The sequence below is a fragment of the Paroedura picta genome, chromosome 7 (assembly GCF_049243985.1).
Source record: "Paroedura picta isolate Pp20150507F chromosome 7, Ppicta_v3.0, whole genome shotgun sequence".
Taxonomy (NCBI): domain Eukaryota; kingdom Metazoa; phylum Chordata; class Lepidosauria; order Squamata; family Gekkonidae; genus Paroedura; species Paroedura picta.
Window position 1 is genome coordinate 57,409,952 of NC_135375.1, and position 27,955 is coordinate 57,437,906.

General features: G+C 41.8%; 1 protein-coding gene across 2 annotated transcripts; it reads left to right on the plus strand.

Annotated features, from left to right (window-relative positions):
- The first annotated feature begins 3,886 nt into the window (after nt 1-3,886).
- Nucleotides 3,887-27,498, plus strand: PHAX (phosphorylated adaptor for RNA export). Of its 2 annotated transcripts, XM_077344447.1 has the most exons (6): nt 3,887-4,168; nt 9,150-9,769; nt 11,434-11,554; nt 14,341-14,424; nt 24,091-24,199; nt 27,227-27,498. In XM_077344447.1, the coding sequence occupies exons 1-6, from the start codon at nt 4,064-4,066 to the stop codon at nt 27,232-27,234; spliced, it is 1,047 nt and encodes a 348-aa protein (XP_077200562.1). In that variant the 5' UTR covers nt 3,887-4,063; the 3' UTR covers nt 27,235-27,498. The 2 variants fall into 2 exon arrangements, with proteins under 2 accessions (XP_077200562.1, XP_077200561.1); XM_077344446.1 differs by lacking the exons at nt 24,091-24,199; nt 27,227-27,498 and adding an exon at nt 17,567-20,298.
- The last annotated feature ends 457 nt before the right edge of the window (nt 27,499-27,955 follow it).

Sequence of the window (27,955 nt, forward strand, 5' to 3'; positions counted from 1 at the left end):
CGCGAGCCGCGCCCGGCCGCGCCCGCGAATCAGGCCGCGCCCGGCCGCGCCCGCAGGCCGCACCCGTGGATCGGGCCGCGCGGCCCGGCCCTGATTCCCTCTCCCCGCCCTCCCGCAGTAAGTAGCTTCCCGGGCCGCAAGCTTGCGGCCTGGGAAGTTTTTTATTGCGGGGGGGGGCGGGGAGAGGGAGCCGCGGCCCGGCACCATGGCCTTTGCGGCCCGGCGCCGGGCCGCGGCCCGCAGGTTGGGGACCACTGCTGTAAGGCAAGAGTATCATTGTCTGGATGGGTTGTACATTATTAATGATACAGTAGAGCAGTTTTAACAGTAAGAAATGGTGATGGTGAAATAGGCAACAACAAATTGATATCCGGCACCAGCTGGACCGGGGCAATCCAGCCATCATTGTACTCTTAGATCTGTCAGTCACACTTGAAGGAGTTGATCCTGAGATGTTGGCCCACCGACTCACTGTGACCAGGATTAGGGGGACCGTGCTGAAGTGGTTGGTCTCCTTTCTCCAGAATAAGTCTCAGAGGGTGGCAGCGGGGAAAGAGTTGTCAAATCCCTTGGTACTCCCATGTGGGTGCCTTAGGGGGCAATACTCTCCCGCACACTTCTTAACATCTACATGTGCCCTCTGGCTCAGTTGGTCCAGGGCTTTGGGCTGAGTTGTCACCAATATGCAGATGACACCCAGCTCTGCCTCCTGATGGATAGATGGATGGACCCTCCCTCAGATACATTTGTCAGTTGTTTGGAAGCAGTTACTGAATGTCTCAGGCAGATGGAGCCACAGGACCTTTCCAAGATGGAGGTCCTGTGGCTGGGTAGAAGGGGACAGGCACGATAACTGGTCTAAACTGAATAAAATGAAATTCAATAGGGACAAATGTAAAGTTCTGCATTTGGGTAGGAAAAACCGTGTACACCAATATAGGATGGGGGAGACTTGTCTTAGCAGTAGTATGTGTGAAAAGGATCTAGGAGTCTTAGTAGACAATACATTGAACATGAGTCAGCAGTATGACTCGGTGGCTAAAAAGGCAAATGGGATTTTGGGCTGTATCAAACGGAGTATCATGTCCAGATCACAGGAGGTGATGGTACCACTTTACTCTGCTCTGGTTCGGCCTCACTGTGTTCAGTTTTGGGCACCACAGTTGAAGAGTTTGTAGACAAACTGGAGTGTATCCAGAGGAGGGCAACAAAGATGGTGAGGGATTTGGAGACCAAGACGTATGAAGAAAGGCTGGGGAAGTTTGGTCTGTTTAGCTTGGCGAGGAGACCACTGAGAGGGGATCTGATAACCATCTTCAAGTATTTAAAAGGCTGCCATGTAGAGGATGGAGCAGAGTTGTTCTCTCTTGCCCCAGAGGGACAGACCAGATCCACTGGGATGAAATTAATGCAAAACAAATTCCGTCTAAACATCCGGAAGAAGTTCCTGACAGTTAGAGCGGTTTGTCAGTGGAACAGGCTTCCTCAGGAGGTGGTAGGTTCTCCATCTTTGGAAATTTTTAAACAGAGGCTGGATAGCCATTTGATGGAGAGGCTGATTCTGTGAAGGCTCAAGGTGGCAGATTACAGTGGATGAGCGATAGGATTGTGAGTATCCTGCATAGTGCAGGGGGTTGGACTAGATGACCCATGAGATCCCTTCCAACTCTATGATTCTGTGATTCTAGGAGCAGACAGCATGCCTCCCATGCCTGGATGGGGTGCAATTATCACCTGCACCAACCGCCAGGAATTTGGGGGTGATATTTGATGCCTCACTTCCCATGGAGGCTCAGATCATAAATGTAGCCCATATGGCATTTTTCCATCTGTGCCAAGCACAGCTACTGGAACCCTACCTGTCCTCGAACACTTGGCCATAGTGATCCATGCAATGGTCACTTCCAGACTAGACTTCTGTAGCTCACTCTACACGGGCCTGCCCTTGTCTTTGACCCAGAAACTGCAGCTGGTGCAGAATGCAGTTGCGAGGGTCCTCACGAGGACATCTTGGAGGGCCCATATTCAGCTGGTCTTGAGACAACTACACTGGTTACCAGTCTGCTTCCGGATCTAATTCAAGGTTCTGTTTTTGACCTTCAAGGCTATATGCGGCCTAGGACCTACCTATCTGCGGGACCGCTTATCTGCTTATGCTCCCGCCCAGGCTCTTTATTCTGTGGGTATGAATTTGTTGGTTGTCCCAGGCCCCTGGGATATCCACCTGGCCTCGACCTGGTGGAATGAGTTCCCAGAAGAGCTAAGGGCCTCATGCAGCTATCTAGGTTCCACACAGCCTACAAGACAGAGCCCTTCTGCAAGGCATTTGGTCAAGGCTGGGGGGGTTGTTAAGAACTGGGGTCCCGCCCTATCTTAAGCATTTCTATAACTAACACAGTAGATCAAAACCCAGAGTTACACCATCAGGATAATGATACTGGTCCCTGGTCGGGATCAGCTGAGTTGGTTTCCGGAATATGAGTTTATACTGACTTCTTCATAATTGTTTGATATTGTGGATAATACTATTCTAATGTTTTAATGTAATACTCTGTAAGCTGCCTCAAGGTGACGGGGTATAAATCCAAAAACAAACAAACAAATAAATAAATAAATTCTGACTTTTTCTCACTGTGTCTCTCTTGTAGCTTGGAACTTGCAGTCAACAAGTTAGCTTTCAGTCTTTCTGCACTTGGATTGATGTTTAGGTTAAGAATGCCCAGTGTAATTCCTTCAGATGTAAATATGAAGAGCCCAAGTTATTGCAACTCTATAGTAGAAACCGGCTGTCGTGACTATATATCAGGTTTTCTCGACCAGGGTTTCATGAAACAGTCTTGACAGTCTTGGAAGGGTTTCCTGAATGGGTGGGAGTTAATTGTTTATGTTTTTAAAAATTCATTAAACATTCATCAGTGATATGGTCATATATGGTCATTGACCTGCTCTCCCCCTCACAGGTTTGGAGGGGGTGGGAATGGGAGGGGCCCTGGGTGGATGTGTACACAGCTATGCTTCCCAACCATATCACTTCTGGCGTTTCTCAAAACCTAAACAATGTTTTAGGGGTTTCTCAGTGGTTAAAGAGTCGAGAAAGGCTGCTTGAGATTGTGGAATACGCTCTAGTTGCTGGAAATGTTTTTTCTCAGACTCCAGCGGGTGATGGAATGAAAGTTGTTGGAAGTGTCCTATGGGCGAAGATGATGATCACCATCACACAGTGATGACACTAGCCAACCAGGTAGGGTCTGGGGGTCCCCCGGTATTACAGTTCATCTCCTGACTGCAGAGCTCAGTTTCCCTGGTAAAAAAAATTAGATCCTTTGGAGGGAGGACTCTATGGCATCCACCTCACTCAGGTCCCTGTCCTCCCCTGGTTCCATTCTCAGATTTCCCGGAGTTTCCCAGGCTGGCAACCCTACCCTCTCATTTCCTGGCGGGGGGGGGGGGCGTGGACGGACGGACGACTTGACAACTCTACTATCAGGGAAGATTTATATACAAAAATAGCGATACATGGCGGGAAATGTTATAAGTACGATTTTGCATCGGATTTCCTTTCCGTCATTTGCCAAGTTATTAGATTTTTTGTGTTTTTAAACTTGGGGTTGTGCTCGCTTCGGCAGCACATATACTAAAATTGGAAACTTGGTGTGGTTGTTTTCTTCCTTAACATTTCCTTAAGAGAGACTTTCACGGTGCCGCTGAGATCTTACCGAAATCTGACCAGGTGTACCCGCAGTTTAACGTTCGAGCTTTAACATCGAGATATATTCACCATAACTCTGGGAAAAGGCGCTCATGGCACAGAGAGAGCCTTACGCATGTGGAGGCAAGGACTACAACTCCCGGCATGCCTTGCTGCACCTAACCTGATTTGCACTCCCGCCTTTCGCCCTCGGTGCAAAGCGTTGTGGAGTGTGTAGGCACAGTGGAAGGTTCTCGTCTTTCGAGGAGCCGGGGGGCGGGCGGCCGGGCCGTGTAGTCCCCCTGGAAGAGACGCGCCTGGGCTCCCCGCCCCCTTCCGCCTTTCTCCCTGCGTGCGTGCCGGACGGGCGGGAAGATGGCGTTGGAGGCTCAGGGGATGGAGCAGGACCTGGAGGACGGGGAGATTTCGGGCTCGGACTGCGAAATGCCGGTCACAGCCGCCGGCGGCAGCTCGCAGCAGGTGAGGCGGCCGAGAGACACCTTCCCGCGCGTTTGCTTTCCCGCCCTGCGTGTTCCTAGGCTGGGTTTGCGGCCTCACAGCGCTGCCGGCAGAGCGTCCCGCCCCCAACGGAGAGCGGAGGGCTGGGGGCGGGGATGGGGATGGTTCCCGGGGAATTGCTGGGGCCGGACCCCTCGGGGCTCCTGTGCGCCCCGACTGGAGAGCAAGGCTGGCCAGCCTGCCTCTGGAATAAACCGCACGGAGATCTGGCGGCAGAATTTTCCCTTGAATGCGGCTGCTTTCGTCATTGCAAGTTGCAACCCCAAGGGAGGAAAGCTGCGCCTGACGAAGGGCTGCCTTCTCTTCCAGATTCACACGCCTTCAGCCTAGTGGCACAAGCTGGGCAATTATTTATCAGCACCTGCCTGCTCGTTGAATAGATGTCATTGATGGGGCATGCTGGGTTTCGGCTTGATACTGAAGGGTCCAACTTTGCGACCACCCGTTTTGTTGACCGACCAGAACAGCCGTTCTCAGGGAGGCCATATGATCCCCTCGGAGGTCCTAGCACATTTTAAGGGTGCCACAGCCCCTGGGGTTTATGTTAGGGGGTGGTGGTAACTGAACCGATGCAATACCCGTTTCGTCATATATGAAAGTTCAGCCTTTGTCAGAGGAAAGGAAAATAATGCAATCCATTTATTTGTGTTTTTGAATTAATGCTTTCAAGAAAAATTGAATGCACATGCTCATCTTGGTCAAATGTTCTAGAAATCTGTCTATCGAATATATAAGACAAGGCACATGAGGTATAGTTATCTCACTCTTAGCTTAGGCTTTTTTTAACCTAGCTCGTTGCACAAGCAACCAGCCTTCTGCAGAGAACCCTGGAATCTGAGAAGACCTCCTAGTCAAAAAGACTGAGAATGGCTGACCTAGAATACCAGATTTCTTGCTTTCCTGTAGTTTGTTACAGTTATAATAAAGCTTTGTTGTGTATGTGTGGGAAGGGGGACTTTTGGAGTAATATCTGCTGATCTGAGAGTTGATCAAAAGAGTGCCCCATGATAGAAGTGGAACTTGATCACAGATCTTGCTGATGTATTTTTAGTTGCTTATTCATGTCAATAGTATACTAAAAGGTGAAAGATGTTGTATGTACTAGTTAATGGCTTTCCATGGAGAATAATTGAGAGTGTGCATATGACTGAAGAATGTATCCACATTTTATTTGGTCATTTAGTCTTGTGTGTTTTGGCTATCATGAAGTGGGAGCGTGAAATAAAATAAGATGTTATTGTATACTGGACCAAATAATAAACTGTTTATATAATCTTTCAGATCATACAGGGCTTGTAATCTGGAATTTATTATGTGTTATGAAAACATTTATATCCCACTTCCCCTTGTAGTTCAAAGCAGCTTACAATAATAGTTTAAAACATTTTCAGTCAAAAATACATAAATAAAATAACACTCCAAATTTCTCTCCCCTTCTGCCTTAAAAGATGCCTGCCATTCAATCTCCTACAAAATTTTGGCAAACAGCAGGCCTGCAGCACCTTCTGGAAATCTCCAAAGACATTATAGACTAATATAGAGCTGGGAATTTCTCACTAAGGATATGCAAATGAGATTTGATGCTGGAAAATTAGGATGGTATTGCCAAAATCCCAACTTTTTTTTGGCTTCTCTACTTTATGGCTTTATAGTTTGACCCCAAGGGTTCTAAAGAAGAACAAAAGGTTAATTTCACTTGCTCTAGTTTTGGGCACATCAAAACAGTATCATCCAGATTGAATAGTCTAGCATTCAACCAACATAAGCAGAAATCTAGACTCAAGAAGCACATATTTCCTTTCAGGACTTCTTAGACGCCACAAGAAGTTAGTAACGCAGACTGCAGAACTACCAAGGGCCTTATATCAGTAGTGTAGTACAGCATGGGCGTTCCACAACACAAACTGCAACAAAACAGAGTCAAGATAATGATCAAATTCAAACAGAGATAGCCACTCTGTGGTGTGGTATAGTCTTATTGTGATTTCATAACATTTGTGTGGACAGATTATATGTCCTTTGCCTTTGGCTGCAACTAGGAGGCATAAAGTTCAACACAACCAAGGAGACCTGTTGTCATCGTCTGTGGAGTTCATTAATTTGTTGTCCCAGTTCTGCTAAAGGAAGAGCCAACTTTTGGGAATTTGACTGCCATCTTACAAAGGCAAAATAAAAACTCATATTAGCTAAGCTATGTATTTATAACATTGCTATGTCTTTCTACCCAAATAGGGACCCAACGTGGTAAATATTAAAACATTTCACCATTAACACATCTGAGATAATAAACCATTTTTTTTAAATAAAGTTTTTATAAAATACTGAAACAATTTGAATATAAAACACATAAAACACATAGGAATATAACCAGGAAGGATGGCCAATAACAGCAGGGAAGTGCCAAATGAAGTCTGTACCCACTGATGGAGGACAATAGGAGACAGGAAGATCCTAGGGAGGTAGGGTAGTACCAGGGAGGTAGTACCAGAATTTCAGCTCCATGACTCAGAAGGCCTATTGTCAGGTTGCCACCTGTCTAGCCTTAGCTGGCAGAGCCACTCGAAGCTGGGCCTCTGAAGATGAGTGAAGCAGGTTGGTAGGTCCATATAGGAGTAGGCAGTCCTTTAAGTATGCTTGAAAAGTCAATACTAGCACCTTGAATTGAGTCCAGAAGAAAATTGGAAGCCAGTATAATGGAACCGGGCTGACCTTAATAGCCATGTGCCCAGTCGCACTTGGCAAGTAACAATCACTACAACATGATCTGAGAAACTATTGTCAGTTGAAAGGATTGTGTTCTATGCGTGTGTTCTCGTTTCCTCTGATCTAAGAACACTGAGTACATTCTTATCTGGTTTAAGCCTGTTTATGGCCTTTCTTTGCATGACTCTTTTAAATTATATTTTCATAACTTTCTTGTCAGTCTGAATATTCTATAGTTAGGATAACCTATGAGCAAAAGAAGATGTTCTGTAATGACGGAAATGGGGTGGTAATTTTGTTTTCTTAACTTTCAACATCTTTTTATAAAATACAAATATGATACTGACCTACACTAGTAATAGAACTTGAGAGTTGTGACTTTGCTAAAATGTCTTTATAATGTCTTATACTATCATATATCCTTTATACGCAAAGTAGTTAAATATTTCATAATGTGAGCAAGATAGCATGAACGCTTTGTGCTGCTGCAAGTTAGTACCCAAAGAAGAAACTGTATAGTGTGTCTATAACCCTTACTGTAATATATGTAGAGAAATACATTTTGACATTATTAAGCATCTAGACTAGTCGAACGTGTAACAAGGAAACAAATTCCTTTTGTATGATAAAGGAGAGTAAGTTCTTCAATGCAGCTTACAATCACATTCTTTTCTTCACCCCACAATAGACACCTTGTGAGGTAGGTGGAGCTGAGAGAGTTCTGGGAGAATGGTGACAGACCCAAGGTCACCCAACAGGCTTCATGTGACAGAGTGGGGGGGTTGTACTCTGTTAGTTTGTTTCTCTTAGCTACTACATCATGCTTGTATATTGTGATATTCAGTCAGCTGTATTTTCCCTATGTAACATTATACAATCACTTAGAGGTCCAAGTGGCAATTAATTTTCAAGATGCTAGCATGTTTGGAAAATTTTGAAAAACTTTTTGATATCCATCTTCTCTTAAGATCAAAGTGGCATTTTACCTTTCTGAGGTAAGTTAGGCTGAGCCACTGTATTTTGCTCAAAGCCACAGTGAGCTTTACAGTTGAGTAGGTATTTGATTGCCTTCATCCCAGCCTGGGATATGTAAAAGATATGTAATTCTATTGTCCAAATTAGTACCAGAGAAACTTCTCAGGTATGAGGGTTGTGTTTGCCCAATCATAAGGAAGCTCTTAAATAACTCAGAAAAAATGAACACAAGCCAAAGTGACTTGTGATTTGTGGCCCTTCCATGCATACCCAGGGAATTGCTGATCGCCGCTGTGGGATGGTAGGTGAATTTCCTCCAGGCCGGGCTGGATTCTGGATATTTTTGGTTGAGGAGTATCACTTGGCCATGAAATTGGGGTTGCTGTGGGTAGGCAGGTACTTTTGAGTTCCTGCATTGTGCAGGGGGCTGGACTAGATGACCCTGGAGATCCCTTCTGATTCTATGACTTTGCCATTCTGCTTATATCTATGTATCCTGTAAAAAAAAAGGAGAAATGGCAGGAGAAGGATGGCTGTGAATTCTGAGAGCCAGTGTGGCATAGTAGTTAGAATAGTACCAGGAAGACCCCAGTTCAGATCCCCATTTGTGTCAGGGAAGCTCACTGGGTGACACTCTCTCAGCTAACCTACCTCACAGGTTGTTGTGAGGATAAAATAGAAGAGAGGAGAATCATGTAAGTCACTTTAGTTCCTCATTTGGGAAGAAATGCAGGTTACATAAATAAATTAAAATGATCCAAAGAGTAACATGGACCTTTCCCCACATCTCTACTTGAGTTTGCTTCAAAGTGTAATTTTGGACTGAACACCTTGCCATCCATGGTGTTGTTAGGAAGGCTTAATGGTATTCCATACTCTAGAATACCGTGTGGATGTGGTACTAATCAAATTGTCTCTAGAGATCGTATTATTTTGGATTACCTTGAATGTTCAGATTTGACAGCTTGATTTTGCTTTGCTTAAGCAATACTCTGTCTCTTTAGAAGCTAAGTCTTCTTGGTTACTAAAAGATAGACAAAATAGTAACTTTACATGTGGCTGAATTGTTAGCAGCTGTAGTAAAATCACATTGTAACTTGGGTAGCAAATCTTAGATTTCCTTTTTACTGTGTTGATGACTTTGTCATAAATGCAGCGCTTAAGAAATAGTTATGTTGATCAATGCTTCTGTTTTTCTGTAGTATAGCAATCAGAAAAATGAATCGTTTTTTAAACAAACCTATGTGTTCTCTTTAAATTTCAGAAACAACATGATAGCAATAGTTCAGCCAGATCTTTTCCAAGCAGCATTGCATCCTGTGTCCCAAGTGTTCCTTATCGGACAATGAAAAATGTAGACTCAAGTGAAGAAAGCTTCTCGGATTCAGATGAAGACAGCTGTCTGTGGAAACGAAAGCGCCAGAAATGTTCTAACATTCCTCCCCCTAAACCAGATCCTTTTCAGTTCAACCACAACTCCCAGAAGCCACTGGCCATGGGGGGTAAAAAGATCAACAACATATGGGGAGCAGTGCTGCAGGAACAAAATCACGATGCAGTGGCCACAGAACTTGGAATTCTAGGGATGGAGGGTACTATTGACAAAGGCAGGTCTTCAGAGACCTACAATTACTTGTTGGCGAAAAAACTGATGAAACCATCTGATCCAGAAGTAACTGAGACTCTGGATAAAGAATTGGATGAGTATATGCAGGATGGCAAAAAGATCTTACCAGAGGAGGAAGAAAATGGACAAGGTCTCTTAAAACGGAAACGGCCTGTTAAAGACAGATTGGGTAAAAGACAAGAAATGAATTATAAAGGGAGTTGTGAAATTACTGAAGATGATACTGAGGAAAAAGTGGCAGATGAAATTGCCTACCGGTAAGATTTATCAGAATTACATGTTTGTCTGTTTGCTGGATCCAGAGTATATTTTTTAAGAACAATGTTGGTAGATGTGGCTGAATTCAGATGTTTTGGTTGATTTAAAAAAACTGACTAACTAATATGCAAGGTACAATACAGAGTTTGTAGACAGAACATTTTTTCCAGCTACTGGAATTTATAGGTGCTAGTTCAGTCAGATTTCTGGGCTGGGACAGCACTAGTTAAAGTGTTTCTGTCTACACTTGGGGAACTGTACTGAGTAAACCTCAGGTTCATCCTTAACTTTGTACTCTTAAAACTGAATAACTAAAATTCTGAAGGCACTTTTCTGAGAGTAAGCTTTGTTGAATAAAATAGGAATTAGTTCTGAGTTGACCTGTTGCATTACTCCCTAGGTGACTGAAATACATCATATGAAGAAAGCTAAATATATGAATTAGATCCATTAATGCACATGAACAGATATTCCATCCCCCAATAAAACTTTTCCAACTTGCATAGAAAACATATTACATTTTCTGTTCTGCTGTTGTTTAATACTGTTCTATGACTATTTTCAGTACTAAAACACAACTTAATTTATATGGGTGCAATTATGGAGGGAAATGCCATTCTAGTTTTGGTACTACATTGTTTTCTTCTATTGGTCCCTAAAAACATGTTTACAGTTCATGTAGAAGGTCCTGAATGTTAGTGAGGAATTTGCTTCTTTTGTGTTAGCTGCAGCACAATCTGAAGTTAAATTGTAAGAAGGAATACAAACTAATTATAGCTGATATAGAATTGTAGCCGGTTGCAAACATTTCTGCACTTCTGTGTATCTTTTTTCTTTAAATAATGTGCCTTACTTATTCTTTATATTTTCTGTATTATATACTTTTTTGTTTCTGCTGTTAAATGTATGTACATTATAAGGAAGGAATGAACAAACCTTTTGCTCTCTGAGCTGCTTGCAAGGCAAAGCTGTCATTTAGACAATGCAGTCTTTTTCCTTGCCTAAAAGCGGTGGCTGCACAGACTGCAGCTGCCAGTGTGCACCTCAGGACAAGTAAGCAACTGTGTATTGTCTCTTTTAGGCTTCAGAGAATGAGAGCATACATGTATTTTTAAACATAGTTTTCACAGGTAGAAGTTCTGCTGGATCAACCGCCATCCTTATGCTGCCTTTAAAAAACCGATAGTTTATTACCCAATTAAAATTTTAAAATGCTTCTTTAAAACATACTTGTTTGTGTTGGATATAATATTTTTGATTCCCTTGTTAAACTTCAGGTATGTTTTTCATACAAATTCATTACAAGTTCAGTAATGAGAACAAGGAACCCATTTAACATCACAATCCTATACATAGTAATATCTATCTTAGCCCATTGATTTAAATGGGTTTAGTCAACTTCACATAGGACTGCACTGGAAGACTGATAGGCTTGTTAGATTAAAGCTTACGCATGTCTACTAGCAAATGAATTTTGCTGTTTGTTCAGTGGCCTTACATCTGATAAATGTGCATCATGAATCATGTTGTTGGCATAAACTAAGAATCAGTATACTAACATTGGCAATAATAGGTACATTTGTTGATAAAAGTTAACAATTTATCACTCAAACTGGTTATGAAGTGCAAGGAAAGTCCATGATTTTTAGAATTTTCTTTTTAGGCTATTTGAACCAAAGAAGGATCTGATAGTGCGGGTAGTAAAAATCATTGGAAAAAAGAAAGCTATTGAATTATTGATGGAGACTGCTGAAGTGGAACAAAATGGAGGTCTTTTGATAATGGTAAGGAAAATAGAGATTTGTTGTTAGAACTTTTTAATTTAGTATTTGGTGCCTATTGATAATCACTGATCAGATGCTGTTAGAACGTCTTTCTGCAACAAATGCTAGGATTTCTACTGTCATGTTATTTGTGTCAAGGATTCCTTTCCTGGGTTGAGGAAAAAAGCTAGCTCTTCAAAGAGGGTTACATAATCTCTGACCCCAGTATATGAGATTAACAATATCTAGTGTGGTATGGGAGGTGCAGGTTCGAATCCCAGCCCTGCCATGGAAGTTTGCAAGGTGGCCTTGGATCAGATACACATACTTAGCCTAACCATACTTGAAGGGTTTTTGTAAGGATAAAATGAAGAAGAGGTGAATGATGTAAAGCGGTGGTCCCCAACCTTTTTAAGGCTGGGGACCGGTGGCAGCAGGGAGGGCGATTGCCAGGCCGCACATGCGCAGCTGCGCAATGCGCCGTGTGCATCCCTGCTTCCCTCTCCCCCCCTCCCACAGTAAGAAGCTTGCCGGGCCGCAAGCATGCTGCCTGGGAAGTTTCTTACTGCAGGGGGGGCGGGGAGAGGGAGCTGCGGCCCGGTGCCAGGGCCTTCGCGACCCAGTGGTTGGGGAACACTGATGTAAAGTGCTTTGGGTCCCCCCTGGACATAAATTAAGTAAATAACTAAAAAGTAAAGAAAATATTGACATATATGTTTTTTTCTGTTATAAGTAGCTGAGAGTACAAAAACCTATGTTATTTATTCGGTGTAGCATGCTAGTGCTATAGGAAATAGTAACGAGGTTGAAGACTGTCATTCTTTTAAAATACAGATAAATTATGATCTCTAAGTATTATTTTTAAAAAGCTTGCAATGCAAGGATTAATTCTTTGATTTCTTTAAACTCATCTATCTCTCTCAGTTTGTACAAAATGTCCATAGCACTTAAATTAGGATCATTTTTTTTCCAGCATAGCACGCCATCTGGTCTTTAACTTCTGTTAGATGTAATTAGAATGTGGTATCAGTACATATGGAAGTTTCTGAAGTACCTGTGAAAATTATGAAAATTATGCTTGCTTCTTTAAGGATTTTTTATCCTTAAAACACACTTACTTTGGACACATCATGCGATCAAACTCGCTAGAAAAATCATTAATGCTCAGCATGGTCAGCGGCAAAAGGAAACGTGGTCGCCAAAGGATCCGCTGGCTCAACATGATCAAAGCCGATACAGGGATGACCATGAACCAACTAAAAGAAGCAGTCAGAGACAGGGACGCATGGCAAAGACTTTCCTATAGAATCGCCGAGGGTCGGACACGACTGAACGGATAACATCATCATCCTTTCATAGGGCACAAGTAGTATACCTTATAAAAACTGGCTGTGATTTGCATGTACTATAATGGGGGTTTAGGATGGGAAGATAAATTCAGAAGTCTTAAAAAACTAACATAATGTTCTCATAAATTGCCTTGGGTATACCTAGCTGCTATGATTTGATAATAACAACATGGATCATGCTTCCTGTGCATTTCATTTTTAAAGGCAGTGGGTCGAACAAAAATCAATTGTTATGAATGCAAGATTCACATCCAGTTGCACTTTAAAGACCAACAAGATTTCTAGGGTACAAACTTTTGAGAATCAAAGCTTCCTTCATTGGATACCCTGGAACTTTGATAAATGTTTTCTGGTCTAAGGTGCTACTGGACTCAAATCAAACTCTTCTGCTGAAGACCAGCCTAGCTTTTCATCTCATGCCAAACATCTTATAAAGCAGGGAGGGGGTTATTTCAAGCAAGGGGAAAACCCCTTTTGATTCTACTCTCAAACCTAGCCTTTTGTGACCTACTAATGGTCTGGTGTGTCAAAAGTTGCCTGTCTCCCTTCTAGAGCTGTATCGTTATGCAGCTTTGAAAATATGTCATATGACAGCCAAGAAAGCTAAGATCTTTTGCATTTCGTTATTTGAAAGACAAGTAACAGTGACAACTACAAGTATGTTTTGTTTTCTTACAGAATTCAGTGCTTAGAAAATGAGAGCACCTGAGTTGTGTCATTGCAACTCCCATAATGTACTACTTACCTTAGAATAATTTAACTCAGACATTATTAACAGGAAAACCAGATAGAGAGAGCAACCAGATACAAATGTGCTCTAAGTCAGCTGTCCCCAATCCCCGGGCCATGGACTGCTACCAGTCTGGAGATCAGTCAGTACTGGGCCACGGCCCCTCCTCATCCTCCTCCCTGGCTGCTGCCTGGGAGGCTGCCCTGCCACTCTGCCACCAGCTCACGTTTCATGTTCTCCAGTGGCCACCATGGCTGGGGGCCCTTCTCGGCATGGCACTGTGCAGCTGCTGCTGGCAGCACCCCCCAGTGGGCTGCGGGAAGTCAGGAACGGCAGTGGGAAAGCAAGTGGAGCAGGGGTTAAGGCGGCGGCGACTTCCCTCGGCAAAAGACTATCCGGGCCTCAGTAAAATTGTCAAGCGTTGACCGGTCCCTGGTGATAAAAAGGTTGGGGACCACTGCTCTAAGTAACATAGCATAGATTTTAGAGAGGAAAATAGGATCTTGGATGTCCACAATAACATTTCTTGAAATACTGGTTCTTCAGGGAAGACTTAGTCAGATCACATGGTTAATTTATCAACCAATACAGAGCCCTCCAATAGTACAAGCCTAAGCATGTTAAAGTAAATAAACTTTTCTGCTAAAACAAATATTTTTGTGAATTAATTCAATCTATTTAGTCCAGCTGTGTACTGGTACCATTAAATTTCTTTTTCTGGTGTCCAGAATGGTTCCAGGAGGAGGACACCGGGTGGAGTTTACTTAAATCTATTGAAGAATACACCCAATATAACTGGAGAACAAATCAAGGTAAATAATGTCATATATGCTAGTGCCATTTGTTTCTATTTTAAAATAATTTCAAAAGACTTCTATTTAATACGATTTTTGAGCACATGTGTTTGTAATGCTATCTCATGCCTCTTCATGAATCTAGAAGATGATGTTAGAGATGATGACCCTGAAATTGGTGGGCATGCTGATTTATTGTTTTAACTGCCTAATTCCAATCATATTCCACTGAAGTCAATAGGTTTTGCCTGGAATAACTTTGCATTGAATTGTACTGCATGCTTTTCAATGGAACGTATAACTGTGTGAGATTGCTTTATTGAAGTTTTTACATTAGAAACTGTAATACTATTAAGAAGCACACATTTCCCCCTAGAGAGCTGGAAGCAGTTTGAAAGAAGGATCATTGCATATGGTATATACACTAACCACTTAGCGGCCTCTAGTAAATAGCTGTTGCAATCTTGTGTTTTCTATTTGTGCCTATGTAGGCTTTTTCAAACCTCATATAGTTAAAACAAGATAAAAGATTTTATTTGTATGCAGTTTTATTTTCACCCTTTTTCCAGCTTGTAAAAAAATATGCATAGAATACTTTGGAATGTAGCAGCCTCATGTTCTGTCAAAAGCTAGATATATTTGATTACTATATGAAGAGAATTTGGTAGCTGGTAATTTTAATTTTCATAAGGAATCAGCTTATAATTTTACATAGTTAGTTTTATGTCCTTCGTAATAACAAATTTAGTTCTGATAAGAAAACTAACACAGTCTTCATTTAGGGCTGTGATAGGGATGCCAGGCCTCTGTTGGGCCCAGGGGAACTCCCACTTTGACATTCCCCCCTGCTTTAGGGGTTTATTTAAGTGGAAGAATACCCCAGTTTCCTCACCTGAAACTTGTGGAGCTGCGTTGGTGACTTTGCAGCCCACTGCTGTCAAATACAAGCTCCCTCAAACACCTGACATTTGCAAAGCCAGCACAGATGCTACCTGTTGCAAGCACACATTCCAAGTCTCCCCCCCCCCCCCAAAAAAAAACTTGTAGAGCTGGCTGCTAGCTCTGCAAGTTGCAGGGGGGAGAAGTGAATACATGCAACAGCTGTGGGTGGTGTTTGTGTCAGAGCCTCAAAAACCAGCTCTCAGTTAGGGGTGTGGGCATGAGACATGGTGCTTGCTCTAATTTTGGGGCAAAACTCTTCCATAGAGCTTTGCCCAAAAACTAGAACATCACCTCTGTCATGCTGATGTCATTTCTGTGCGATGTAAGCACATAGGGGAACTCCTGACCTCTCCCCGAATCCCTCCGTCGCCAGCCTGCTTCCATGTGGCATCTTTAGACTGTGATCATGCAACAGTACAGCCTATGAAACATCCTGGCCAGCCTTAAATAGTAGTGGCTCATCTAGGGTTGTCATCTAAGGATCTATCCTGTTCTATCATTGGGAATATTCATTTTTATTTATAGTCTGCCTCTATCACTGGGATTCAAAGCATATTAGAAATACAATAGAACTATTCAGTCAATCAGTAAATTATTTCAAAATATAACATTTGAATGATAACAGTACTTGAAACTAACAGCAAAAAATCCCAACCCAAAGCTATACTGTTAGAATTTGGAGATCAGGACGATTGTGCCTATGAAAGCTTGTTTAGAGTGAATTATAGTTTGGTTTTCCCATTCCGACATTCTTCATATCCAAAACTTATTTAAGCATTTTTGCTTGGTATTCTATTATGTTCGTATGTATTTACCAGCCTGAAAGCCCGTTGCAACGGGTGCTAGTGGAGGACCCCCACAGAGGGGCCTGCTCCTGGCTTACAGCTGGGGTGAGGCATCTGGAAGTGGGCAGGCTGGCGTGTGGCGCTGGAGCCACACCGTGCTGCCAGCTGGGGTGAGAGCAAGGCATCCAGGCATCATGTTGTGTGACGGCCGAGCCTGTAGCCCTTGTGGAGGTTGGGGCGATGTCTGCAGAGGCGGCCAGCCCACTGCGGCCACTGGCTGGCATGGCAGGGCTCTGGAGTAGTGCCACCCTCGACGGCAAGGCAGCATCGGGCCGCAAGGCTGGCTGTGAGCCTCACAGCCGGCACTTGGAGGCGGGTGTTCCAGGGGTCAGCACAATCCGGTGAGCGCTGCCGGTTTGACAGCGGACGTGACCCTGACAGCGCTCCACCCTCAGGGGCTTTTCCAAAATATTAATCCAAATAAAGGCAAGGATTTATTTATTTATCTGGCTTTTATGCCACTCCTTCCTGCAAGCAGGTTCAGGGAGGTTTATTTTTATTTATTTATTATTGGATTTATAGCCCACTGCTCTTGAAAATCGGCTTGTGTTGGGTCACACATAATAGCAATAAACCGATGTTAAAATTCAATAAACACATTTTTAAAACATAATAAAATCCAGTAGAAAGCCTTCTTTCCTACCAGCAGCACCCCTCCTGCCCACCAATATATTCCCTCATAAGAAAAAGAAAAAAGAAAAGAGAAGTGGGTAGCAGTGACTCAGGTATATAAAGCTTTCAGAGTATATGCTTGGCTTGATGGAAGAATTACAACACTGAAATATATCAGAAGAATATAAACTTAATCCTATAGTGATATGTAAGTTTATATGGTTCACTCTCCAAATGGTTCGTCAGTATCCAATATACAGAGGTCTACAAGTATTAAAATCACAAAGTGTAAATGCTCTAAGGATTCATTGATAAAATATTAAGAGTATCACATATCACTGGCAAAGATACCGAAAACAGAATATACCTAGGAGTTTATTTTGATGATTTGGAAAGCTTGAGAGATTGTTTTACATTGAAATAAACTGTTATTTGCCATCGCCAGGTTGAAAATCACTTATTTTGCTCGTTTTCATAGCCTAGGCAGACTGACCTATAGCAATTTGAAACAGAGCACCCTTCTAACTTTAGGAAGCTCAAGCATTAGTTTTCAGATTTTCTTTAACTGTCTTTCAAAGCATTTTAATATACAGCAGTCTTGAAAAGGGGGTTTTGTTCTTTGTCAGAAAGTTGGCTTTTATCTTTAGTTTAAAGATGAGCAAAGGGAACCAGTGATTCCTGAAAGGTGGAAGTGGTGGGGCTTTTTATTTTTTACCTATTATTCCTTAGCACCTCATGGGGTATTAAAATTCTCTTTGAAGGAAATCTTCTATGTTGAAAACCAAAAGGAATATGAGAACAAAAAAGCTGCAAAAAAGAGGAGAATTCAAGTCCTGGGAAAGACAATGAAGAAAGCCATTAAAGGGCTCAACCTTCAAGAATATGATGATGCCTCTCGAGAGACTTTTGCTAGTGACACAAATGAGGCACTGGCTTCCCTGGATGATTTGCAGGAAGGACAAAATGAAATGAAGCTGGATCCAGAAGATGTTATTGAAATAGATAACACTCATGACTTAGACATCTTTTAATATATTGTATACGTGAAAGACTATAATCTATATGAAAAATGTTAAATAGCTGTTATTTTATGACTACTTCTTGTTTTCATTAGTTACGATATTACGTATGTCAGTTTTCAGGGGAACATCTGGATTTTTCAATAAGACTTCAGTTTGTTTCAGGCAATGAATACTTTGGGATCTCCATCATTGGTTCCATGGTATCTGTCTTCTCTCAACCCTTGTTAAGACTGTGTTCACTCACTGCAGGATTCATTTCAGATAACAGCAGTACTGTTTCTGCAGGAAAACTAATTTATGTTGTCTCTAAGTTGCATGAAACCAAAGGTAATACGCAGCAAGGTGATGCACTGCTTTCTGAAATGTATTTTGACATGAAAGCATGTTCCATGTACATGGCCTCATTCAGTGAGTCTGAGTACACAGCTTTGAAGCATCTATTTGGTTTAATCAACCTGCCTGCCAAGTTCTGAAACAATATCTAAGAACTAAGAAAGGAAAGAATAGCACTTGGAGGTCCTTTTTAAACTCTCTCTTATTAGAATCCCCATTATGTCTTAAAGAGTACCTTCTAAAGATTATAAGGGATGTTCACATTTGTTTATGTTTTCAGTACCAGTTTTTTCTCTAGACATGTGAAGCATGGGGTTCTGAATATATGCTGCAAATTTTTACAGAACTCTGATTCCATCTTGTGATATTGGAACAGTAGAATCTGTAAAACACTCTGAGATGTTGCAGTGAAAAAGACAAGCTGATTCCTCATGCCACTGCTTGAATATTTTTCTACTCAAGCCTGAGTCTTGTGCAAATGCTGTAGTTTTCCTCCAATGTGATGAAACACTCCTGAAAAGAGCAGGACATAATTAAATACAGAATAGCAGCTCCTGTAGACCAGGTAAAGGTCTGGATTCTAAGCTTTATTCCATCTGCACAGAGTCTTTTTATGTTGCAGAGGTAATCCTCTTATACAGAGCTTGTTCCCAAAGTACTAGGCAGTGTTCCTTAAGACCGATGTCTCAATGAGCTGAAAGGTGCTTCCTGCAACACAGTTGGACCACCTTTACCATGGATAAAGAGGGTACAAGTGGAAACAATGCTTAAGATCCAAGTCACAATACTTTTAGTTGTTTTGACATATTTAACATTTTGGTTTGCTTCACTATACCTAGAGACAATTACATACTTCAGCTGCATAGCAATGTTAGTTGTACGCAAGAACCATGAAGAGGGATAGCATAAGAGTCTGAGGAGAAAAACAGCCCCATCTGGTAATCCTTCCAGGGCTTATTCTCTTGTAATTGTATCACAAAGGGGTTGTTAAGACTTAGGCTGTGATCCACCATTGGGCTTCAGTGGCTCAGCAATCTGATGTGCAAGTCAATCATGCTACACACTCTTGAATCTATATGCATGTTGGCTTGATTGTTTGGGGGGTTAAAGCAACAGCAATTCAATTTAAGCTATTGTATGTTCACTGATGAACTTGGGATTTAAGTTGACCAATTGCTGCTATTTGCCTTTCTTGGGATAGAATACTATCAGTGCAGTCCTAGACAGAATTACTTGAGTTTTAAGCCCATTGACTTCAGTAGGCTTCATGCCAGAATAGCTGCATAGGGACTGCGCAATGTGTCTTAATATCCTATCATCATATATATATGATCTTCTGCGTATGCAGCCCTGAATTGATTTGTGTTTTCTTCCCAAAACATTGAATTAAAGACCCATTTCAAATGTGGAAATAATGGCTTATGTTTGAGTATAATGAAAGAGAACTTTATTGTGTTGTAGACAGATTACAGTTCTCTTTAGTTGAATAATTTAAAAGATGGCTATAGCATATTGTTAAAGTGGCTCATCCTGTTACAGTAATCTTTGGAAGATAGTTGTCACTGAAAAACCAGGTATTCTGGTGTTCTAATCATTAATATTCAGAGGCTACAAATCTCAGCAACAGTACATATTTTAACATGGTAGGTCTTACATCATAGTATAGATACACAGAAGCAGACTCTTAGCCTGCTATCTTAACTCTATCTGAGATGTCAATAGAATATTATTATAATTAAATGAGATGTTTCCTACAGTGGTGATCAATACACCACATCTAACCACATCAATACACCACACATACTGACTGTAGCAAATCTCAAAATCAGACATTGAATTAATTTTCCAAATTAAGTCCCAATCATCTTCCCATCTCTACCATTGTTTGTTTTTGCCTCAGATTCAAAACGTCTCAGCCAGTTGTGTTGAATAGGTCTATTGCCACCCCCACAACAATTTAAATGATCTTAAAAGAATGAAACTGAACAGCTTAACTATCAGTTTCTCTGCCTGAACCATAACTCTAGACATGCAAGTACCTATTTTGAAAAGACCTCTTTGCAAAATGACAAAATCAAGGTGCACTGGTTTAATTTTCAGTTGTAGAGCACAAAAATAAAGATGGTTGATTTTGAAAACTTGGGTTGTGATGAATTTTTTAATGTTTCCCAATTTTTAAAAATAAGACTGGGAGGTAAAATGAAAAGAGCACACGGTTTGGATTATTGTGGTAATTCTTGTTCCTGTTGTTATTAACAAATGAAATACTTTAAAAATGTTCAGTGTGTGAATGCTTCTCTGGGCAAGGAATCCTGCTGCTGCTCTGGCAGCATTTTTTGCACTGTCCACAAGGTCTCTGTCTCCTCCCCACAGAACCAATTGGTAGAGCATCAACTTGCACAATAAATCACCATCCAAGTGTTTATTTGAAACATATATGTGCTGCCTTTCCTATTGTTTCAGGGCAGCTTACAATAACATTGTGATATGGATGACATTGACTACAATATGCTAAATCAAAAAGTATTTGATTACTTAAATGCCTTTGGCAAAATCTCTCCCCTCCACCCACCCAAAATCTCTAGTAGTTTCAGGAACTTGACAGGAAGAAATGATCCTTTGCATCTGCAAGGGAACTGTACTGCCTGTGAACTTTTCTTTTACTGAAAAGAAAATAGTTGCGGTGTTTGCCTGTGAAGCTGATCCGTATGTCTCATTATTTGCTCAAGTACAGCTCACCCTGCTATCTTGTTGTGCACTTGCTTCTCAGATCCTAAGCCCTAAGGCATAAAATGTTACTATATCTCATGCAGTGTGTTGAGTAAGGAGAACTGTAGCTTCTGCTAGAGAAGGAACAGTAAATTAGGGCTGAGATCCAAAGCCACGTTACTAGATAGGAAGTCCTGCAAGTTTAGCTTCTCAGTGAAAGTGATTTGGGCCAGAGTCTTTAGTTTAAGGACTGATTTTATGTATTATGTCCTCACAGGAAAGATTAACATTAATCATAGCTTTCCACAGTGTCCTTGGGGGGGAAAGTATGTCTTGCACCAGGCCCACATGGGAATTTACAACAATCCTGATTAAGTATCTTACTGGACAATGGGAAGTAACGGGATAGCTGAATTAAATGCTGTTTCCTGGAAGGGAGTTCTCAGCTATGCTGTGTGGACTTCTCTGGCTGCTTCAGACCTGTGTTTCCTTTGATTAGTGTCAGATATAGCTGAGCATCATGGGATTAGCAACACGACATGGAAAATAGATAAACAACACCTTAAATATTTGTCTTTTTTTAAAATCTCACCACCATTAGTAACAAGGGGGAAAAGAACTATTTTGTGATCCAGTTTTCTACAACTTTATTTGTATTGTAAAGGTATCCCCTGTGCAAGCACCGAGTCATGTCTGACCCTTGGGGTGACGCCCTCCAGCGTTTTCATGGCAGACTCAATACGGGGTGGTTTGCCAGTGCCTTCCCCAGTCATTACCGTTTACCGTTGCAAGCTGGGTACTCATTTTACCGACCTCGGAAGGATGGAAGGCTGAGTCAACCTTGAGCCGGCTGCTGGGATCGAACTCCCAACCTCATGGGCAGACAGCTTCAGACAGCATTTCTGCCGCTTACCACTCTGTGCCACAAGAGGCTCATTTATTTGTATTGTATCACCCTTTAATTTCAATACAAAATCTCTACTGACTTGTCTTAGAGGTTTTATCATGGAAAATGTATCTTAAAAAGTTACTTTGCCCTCTGCATTCATGCATACATGCACATTTTGTGTACTGGGCAATTTTATAGGCCAATTGAGTCCAAATAGTTTTTGTAGACAGCCCAGAAGAGCAACTGAAGATTTTTATTTCCTGAAACAGATACTATAAGACCTCTGATCAAAGGCTTGAGAACCTTTGAGGAAACTACCACCTAATACTCATTTTCTCTATTAATGTTTTAGATAGGCTTGATTTTGCTATTTGCCATTTCTGTTTTTATTTTTAAATTTAAAATTATTTTTGTTTTTAAAATTTAAAAATTCCTCACTGTAACTATAAGCTGTCATAGCCTCTTGCTACTGTTTTTGGCTGCTGTCATAATCTTGGTGTCATTAGCGTGGCAGCTATTCCTGCATCATAATCCCTCCTTAGGCACAGGTGGCAGGTTTCTCAATAGCTCTCAGAAAGCAGCTCCTGCAGCATGAGTGAACCAAAGCCTATGGTCCCCCAGGGACCCAGACCCAATATGGTTTCTGTGGGGCTTAATACTGACCTTAAAGGGTAAGTAGTAGACTCCATTCTATTGATTCCTTGAGCAGGAGTCATTCAGGAAATGACGGTTGCATGTTCTCGAAAAAGGTATTTGGAGTATCTGAGTTGTGATGGGTGCTTGTTATAAATGGAAGAAGCAAAACTTTTTTATTTTCTAATTGAACAGGATTTAATTACTCTATGAATAATAAAATAATTCAAATAGTTCAGTGGACCAATCCAGAAAGCAATTATAACTGTTACATGCTTAAAATATAAATGTATATAAAATGGCATATCTTCATGATAAGTTAACAACATTTTTTTAATGTTATCTTGATGAGAATTATTTGGTGCAACTGGCCAGTTACTTCAATATGGGTAAAGTTGTTTTAGTATTTTATGGGAAGACTAGTATCAAAGCCCATTATAAAAATGGGCTTTGAAAGGGGTGGGATGGGGCTCCCTTGAGTGGGAAGCCCCCCCCCCATCGCCTGCGCTGCCGCGGGAGGGTCCCTTTAGATCAGGAAGCTTTCTCGCCACAGTGAGAGAGCTTCCCAGGCTAAAGGAAGGGCGAAGCCCCCCCCCCTGGTGGCAGCACTGCCGTGGGAGGGTGCTTTTAGGCTGGAAAGCTCTCTCACCATGGCGAGAGAGCTTCCCAGGCTAAAGGGAGGGTGAAAGCCCTCTCCCGGGTGGCAGGAAAGAAGGAAACAGGAGAAACAGGTGATGGGTGTGCAGGAAAGAAGGAAACGGGAGAAAGAAACAGGCTATGGGAGCTCTCCAGGAAAGGAAAGAAAATAGTGGGGGATGGGGAATGAAATGCCCCCCACAAGTCCTTGCAGCTCTCCCATTTGTCACATATATAGGTATTCTTTATTAAGTAGACCAGTCAAAACCCAAATAAACTTTAGGAAAACTTGGAACAAAGAAACAGCAAGAGATAATGTCTTTTTTATGGAAAACAAAGGATCACAAATCATAATTCAACTGAACAATTCCATAATTTTAAAACAGAGTCAACATTTAACATTTTTCCTCTTGCTTCTCATTCATTATTTCTGGAACAGAAAAGTGTCTGAGGTAAACATAGAATTGATATATTAAAGACTTGGTTGTGCAGAGATGATTTTATTTCATATGAAAGATTACTGACAAAGGAGAATGTGATCAAATCCCACCCAGGGATTCAGTGGTTACAGGACAGTCATTCTGTTTCATGAACGCCCTCCCTGAGGCACTGGGTCAAAGGGGACCGTGTGTCTGTTGGGGGATGGGACTGTTGGTTTGTGGGACTTATGGGTACTGTGAGGATTTTATTGCATTTCATGCCTACTCTTGTAAACTGCCTTGAGCCTGCCGGACCGAGAATAAAAATAATAAATGAATGAAATTTTCACATAAGACACTAGAGATCCTACAACATTTGAATATACAGCTGGCACAAGAGGCTGAATCAAAAGTTTTAACATCTGAGATTTACAAATATCTCGTATTGGGAACATTACAGAGTAGATTATGTGGATAAATGAGAAAGACAATTACATAAGGTATTGGATGACTAGTGGGCGGATATTTGGGGAGAAATGTTTATCTGTTGCTTAGAGCAGTTTTTTTCCTCTTCACTTACAAAGTTTAAATAGAATCAAGCTCATGTTTGTTTCTTTTCAAAAACTGCCATGTTTTTGCCCTAGGCTAGTTCACTGCCACTTGCCAAGATTTTCCTACAGACATGGGATGATTCCAAACCGCTACGTGATGCCCTGGAAACAAGATATGAAGTATCGAAAGATAAAGTTAAAGGTACAGGAACTAGGAATACAATGTAACCTTTTTGTGTTGTTTAATAGGGGGCTGTCATTTTGAAAGAGATGGGATACATACAAATCCCACTGCATATGTCTGAGTTGCAGGGCACTCTACTTTTCTTAAAAGCACCATCTACAAAAGAAAATCATCCACTGCAGTGTTTTTCCTTCTCTGTTGGCTCTCCTTTAATAATTACATATAAAATATAATCACATTCCTTCACTGTAATTCTTTTGCAGTTCATTGTTTTAAATATATAAGAAATATATTCATACAGAATAAATACATCAATGCTCCACAACTGGATTTATTATTATAAATTACCTGCTAGCTTAAATTTCACCTGAGGTACCTTCTATATGTTATATCAGATTATTTCACTGTGCACCTACCTTCTCATCATTGCCTTTATTTTGATGAGTAGTAAGCTGCTGTAAAATATAGATGTCTTGAACTTTACCTACCCAATATTGGTTTTGAAGAATTTTCCTCTGCTACCAAACTTCTGCATGCTCTTATCTCACTGCCAGTACACATTGACGACTGATTACTTAGAATCAGCACAGCATAGCTCACTTAGAATCAGCACAGCATACCTACCATTTATTATTATTATTATTATTATTATTATTATTATTATTATTATTATTATTATTATTAACTAGATTTCTAGCCCACCACTCCCAAAATGGCTCAGGCCAGGTTACAGAATACATAAAACCCCCAATAAAAATACCCCTAAACACAAAACTACACAAAAAATAAAACAGACCTTGACAATCCAGTAAGCAGCCATAGGACAGTGACACCACTTGAAAAACAAAAGAAGTTTCTGCTAGCCTGGTGTAGTTGTTAAATGTAATATCCTCTGATCTGGCGAACTGGATTTGATTCCCTAATCCTCTTCTACATGAAGCCTACTGCGTGACCTTGGACTAGTCACAGTTCTCTCAGAGCTGTCTCTGCCCCGCCTACTTCACAGGGTACCAGTTGTTGAGAAAGGAAGAGAAGGTGATTGTAAGCCACTTTGAGACTCCTTTTGGCAGAGAAAAGTGGGGTATAAAAACCAACTCTTCTTTTGCATTCTTGGGAGACAAATGCAGGAAGATATTCATTTGTAAATAAAAATGCCCTGTCTTCCCCAAAAGAAATTCCTCAGTAATAACAGCCTGTTTATTGCTCTGGGAAGTTAAGTCAATTTTATACTGGGGGAAGTGCAACTGGAGTGATCTAACAATTTACAGTATCCTAGAGATCAGAAAGAGCCTCTTGTGGCGCAGAGTGGTAAGGCAGCAGACATGCCGTCTAAAAGCTTTGCCCATGAGGCTGGGAGTTCGATCCCAGCAACCGGCTCAAGGTTGACTCAGCTTTCCATCCGAGGTCGGTAAAATGAGTACCCAGCTTGCTGGGGGGTAAACGGTAATGACTGGGGAAGGCACTGGCAAACCACCCCGTATTGAGTCTGCCATGAAAACGCTAGAGGGCATCACCCCAAGGGTCAGACATGGCCTGGTGCTTGCACAAGGGATACCTTTACCTTCACCTTTTAGAGATCAGAAATAAATAGGTTTTTGAGCTTCAGCCACCAAAGTGGCCGTTGAAGCCCAAAGCGGCCAGTGCCACAGTGCGGGGAGGGAGAGATGGCACTGGCGGCGACACATGAACCAGTGCCCGCACAAAGGCACAGAGCTCTGCACCGGTGTGTGCCGACTGGCTGCTTTGGGCTCAAATGGCTGCTTTGGTGGTTGAAGCACACCACCCTAGAAATAAGGATCAGGGGATTTGTGCTCTGAGATTTACATTCTCCAAACCTAATTTACTCCCCCAGGCCCCATATAAGGGCTATGACCTCCTGGAGAGGTAGACTAATTATGATAAAAAGGAAAGCCCTCTTTCTTGTATTGATTCACCTTACACTCCCAAATAAGCTTTAAACTGCAGAAGGGGTAGAGCTCATAGCATTTTATAGTTTCCTGGAATGAGATGTGAAATAAGGGTTGCAGATGTATAATCATGTCAGCTCCACTCCCAAAGCACTTACACAGACATCATAGGACTGGAGAGGTCAAAACAGACCTCCCCCTGTTTTGTACCATCGATTTTCAGGCTAGATGCGCAATGTCTTGCTCAGCACTCAGAACTGCAAAGACAATTTTGCTAGTGCTGGACCTCTCTGACTCATAGCTAAGTGAGCAAGAAACTATTCATCTATCTGCAGAATTCTACAGTCTTCATATGTTAGGGGCGGGTTTTCTCAAGTGTTTGTCCCCCTCTCCCTTCACAATTCTCTAAAGCAGTGGTTCTCAGCCTTCCCAATATGGCGGCCCTTTAATACAGTTCCTCATGTTGTGGTGACTCCCAACCATAAAATTGTGCAAGTGTTCTTTCACAGAAATTAAACCGAAACTGACCAATGGCGTGAAGATCCATTGTTCATGATTGTATATAAATTGTTTTTTTCTTGGGGTTTCTCAGTTCAGTTCTGCCTCTTGTCCCACCATGCTGATCTAGCTCTTTTCCCCTGCTCCAGACAGACAAACACTGTTATCTTGATCTACCCCGCAAGCCTGTTGTGTGCATGAAATGGAAGAGAAGCGATGTTGACGACTTTGGGACCCCCTTGGAGAGAAGGGTGGGGGAGAAGCCAAGAAAACCCATGATTTGGGGGAGGCAACACTGGTGGACCTGAGAGCAGAGCTTCTCGTCACGTCTGGGCCGGACCATGTGTCCAGAAAGGGCAACAGTGGTAGCGCCCCCCCGGCCAAGCTGCTCGCCCTGCCATGACCCCTGTGAAGAGGCCATTCGACCCCCAAAGGGGTCCCAACCCCCAGGTTGAGAATCACTGCTCTAAAGACTTCCAAGATATGGTTTAATCATTATTAGAGTTGCCACTTTTCCTTTTCTCTCCTTTTTCACAAACATTTTCACAAACTCTTAATGATTATGAATAGGTGTTGGCATTATTAGTAAAAAATGTTTTTATGAAGAAGACAACCGTTTTTCTTTAATTCTCTTGCTTAGCATGCTGAACTTGTTGGGCTATATTCTGGAGCTCCCGAAGACACTCTGTTTTTAAACAAAAGTGAGAGGCACTGCCATGGTGAGGATCGGAAGCAACTCCTACTGAAAGTTCCACAGCAAATGGTAATTGCTGATATCCCCATCTATTCACATCTCTCCAGGTACCACAAGTCCATGGTGGCTTATGGATTCAGGCTCAAACTCTGAGTTGTATAATTTCCAGCTGGAATGTAGCCACTTAGCTGTAAATTAAAAAATCTCATGCAAGAAAAGTGCAGTTTTGACTCTTTTTGGAATTCAGTTAAATTTTCATTGAATCTGTGAGAAGTTTTATATCAAAATTGGAAGTACACAGAGCTGGAAGAGACCACAAAGGGCCATCCAATCCAGCCCCCCTCCCAAGGTACTTAAAAATCATACTCTCCTGACAGGTGCTCACCAATCTCCTCCTAAAAACTTCCAACAAAGGAGATTCCACCATCCTCCAAGACAGCATATTCCAACTATAAATAGCCCTCACCATCAAAACATACTTTCTAATACTTGTGGAACCTCTTTTTCCATAATTTCAATTCACTGCTTCTAAAACTGCAGTAAACAAGTTAGCCCCCTTTTCAACATGTCCCCTTTTATGTAATTAAGCATAGCTATCATATCACCCCTTGCCCCCCTCTTCTACAAGTCACATATACCCAGCTCTCTCAACCTTTCCTCATATGGCAAGGATTC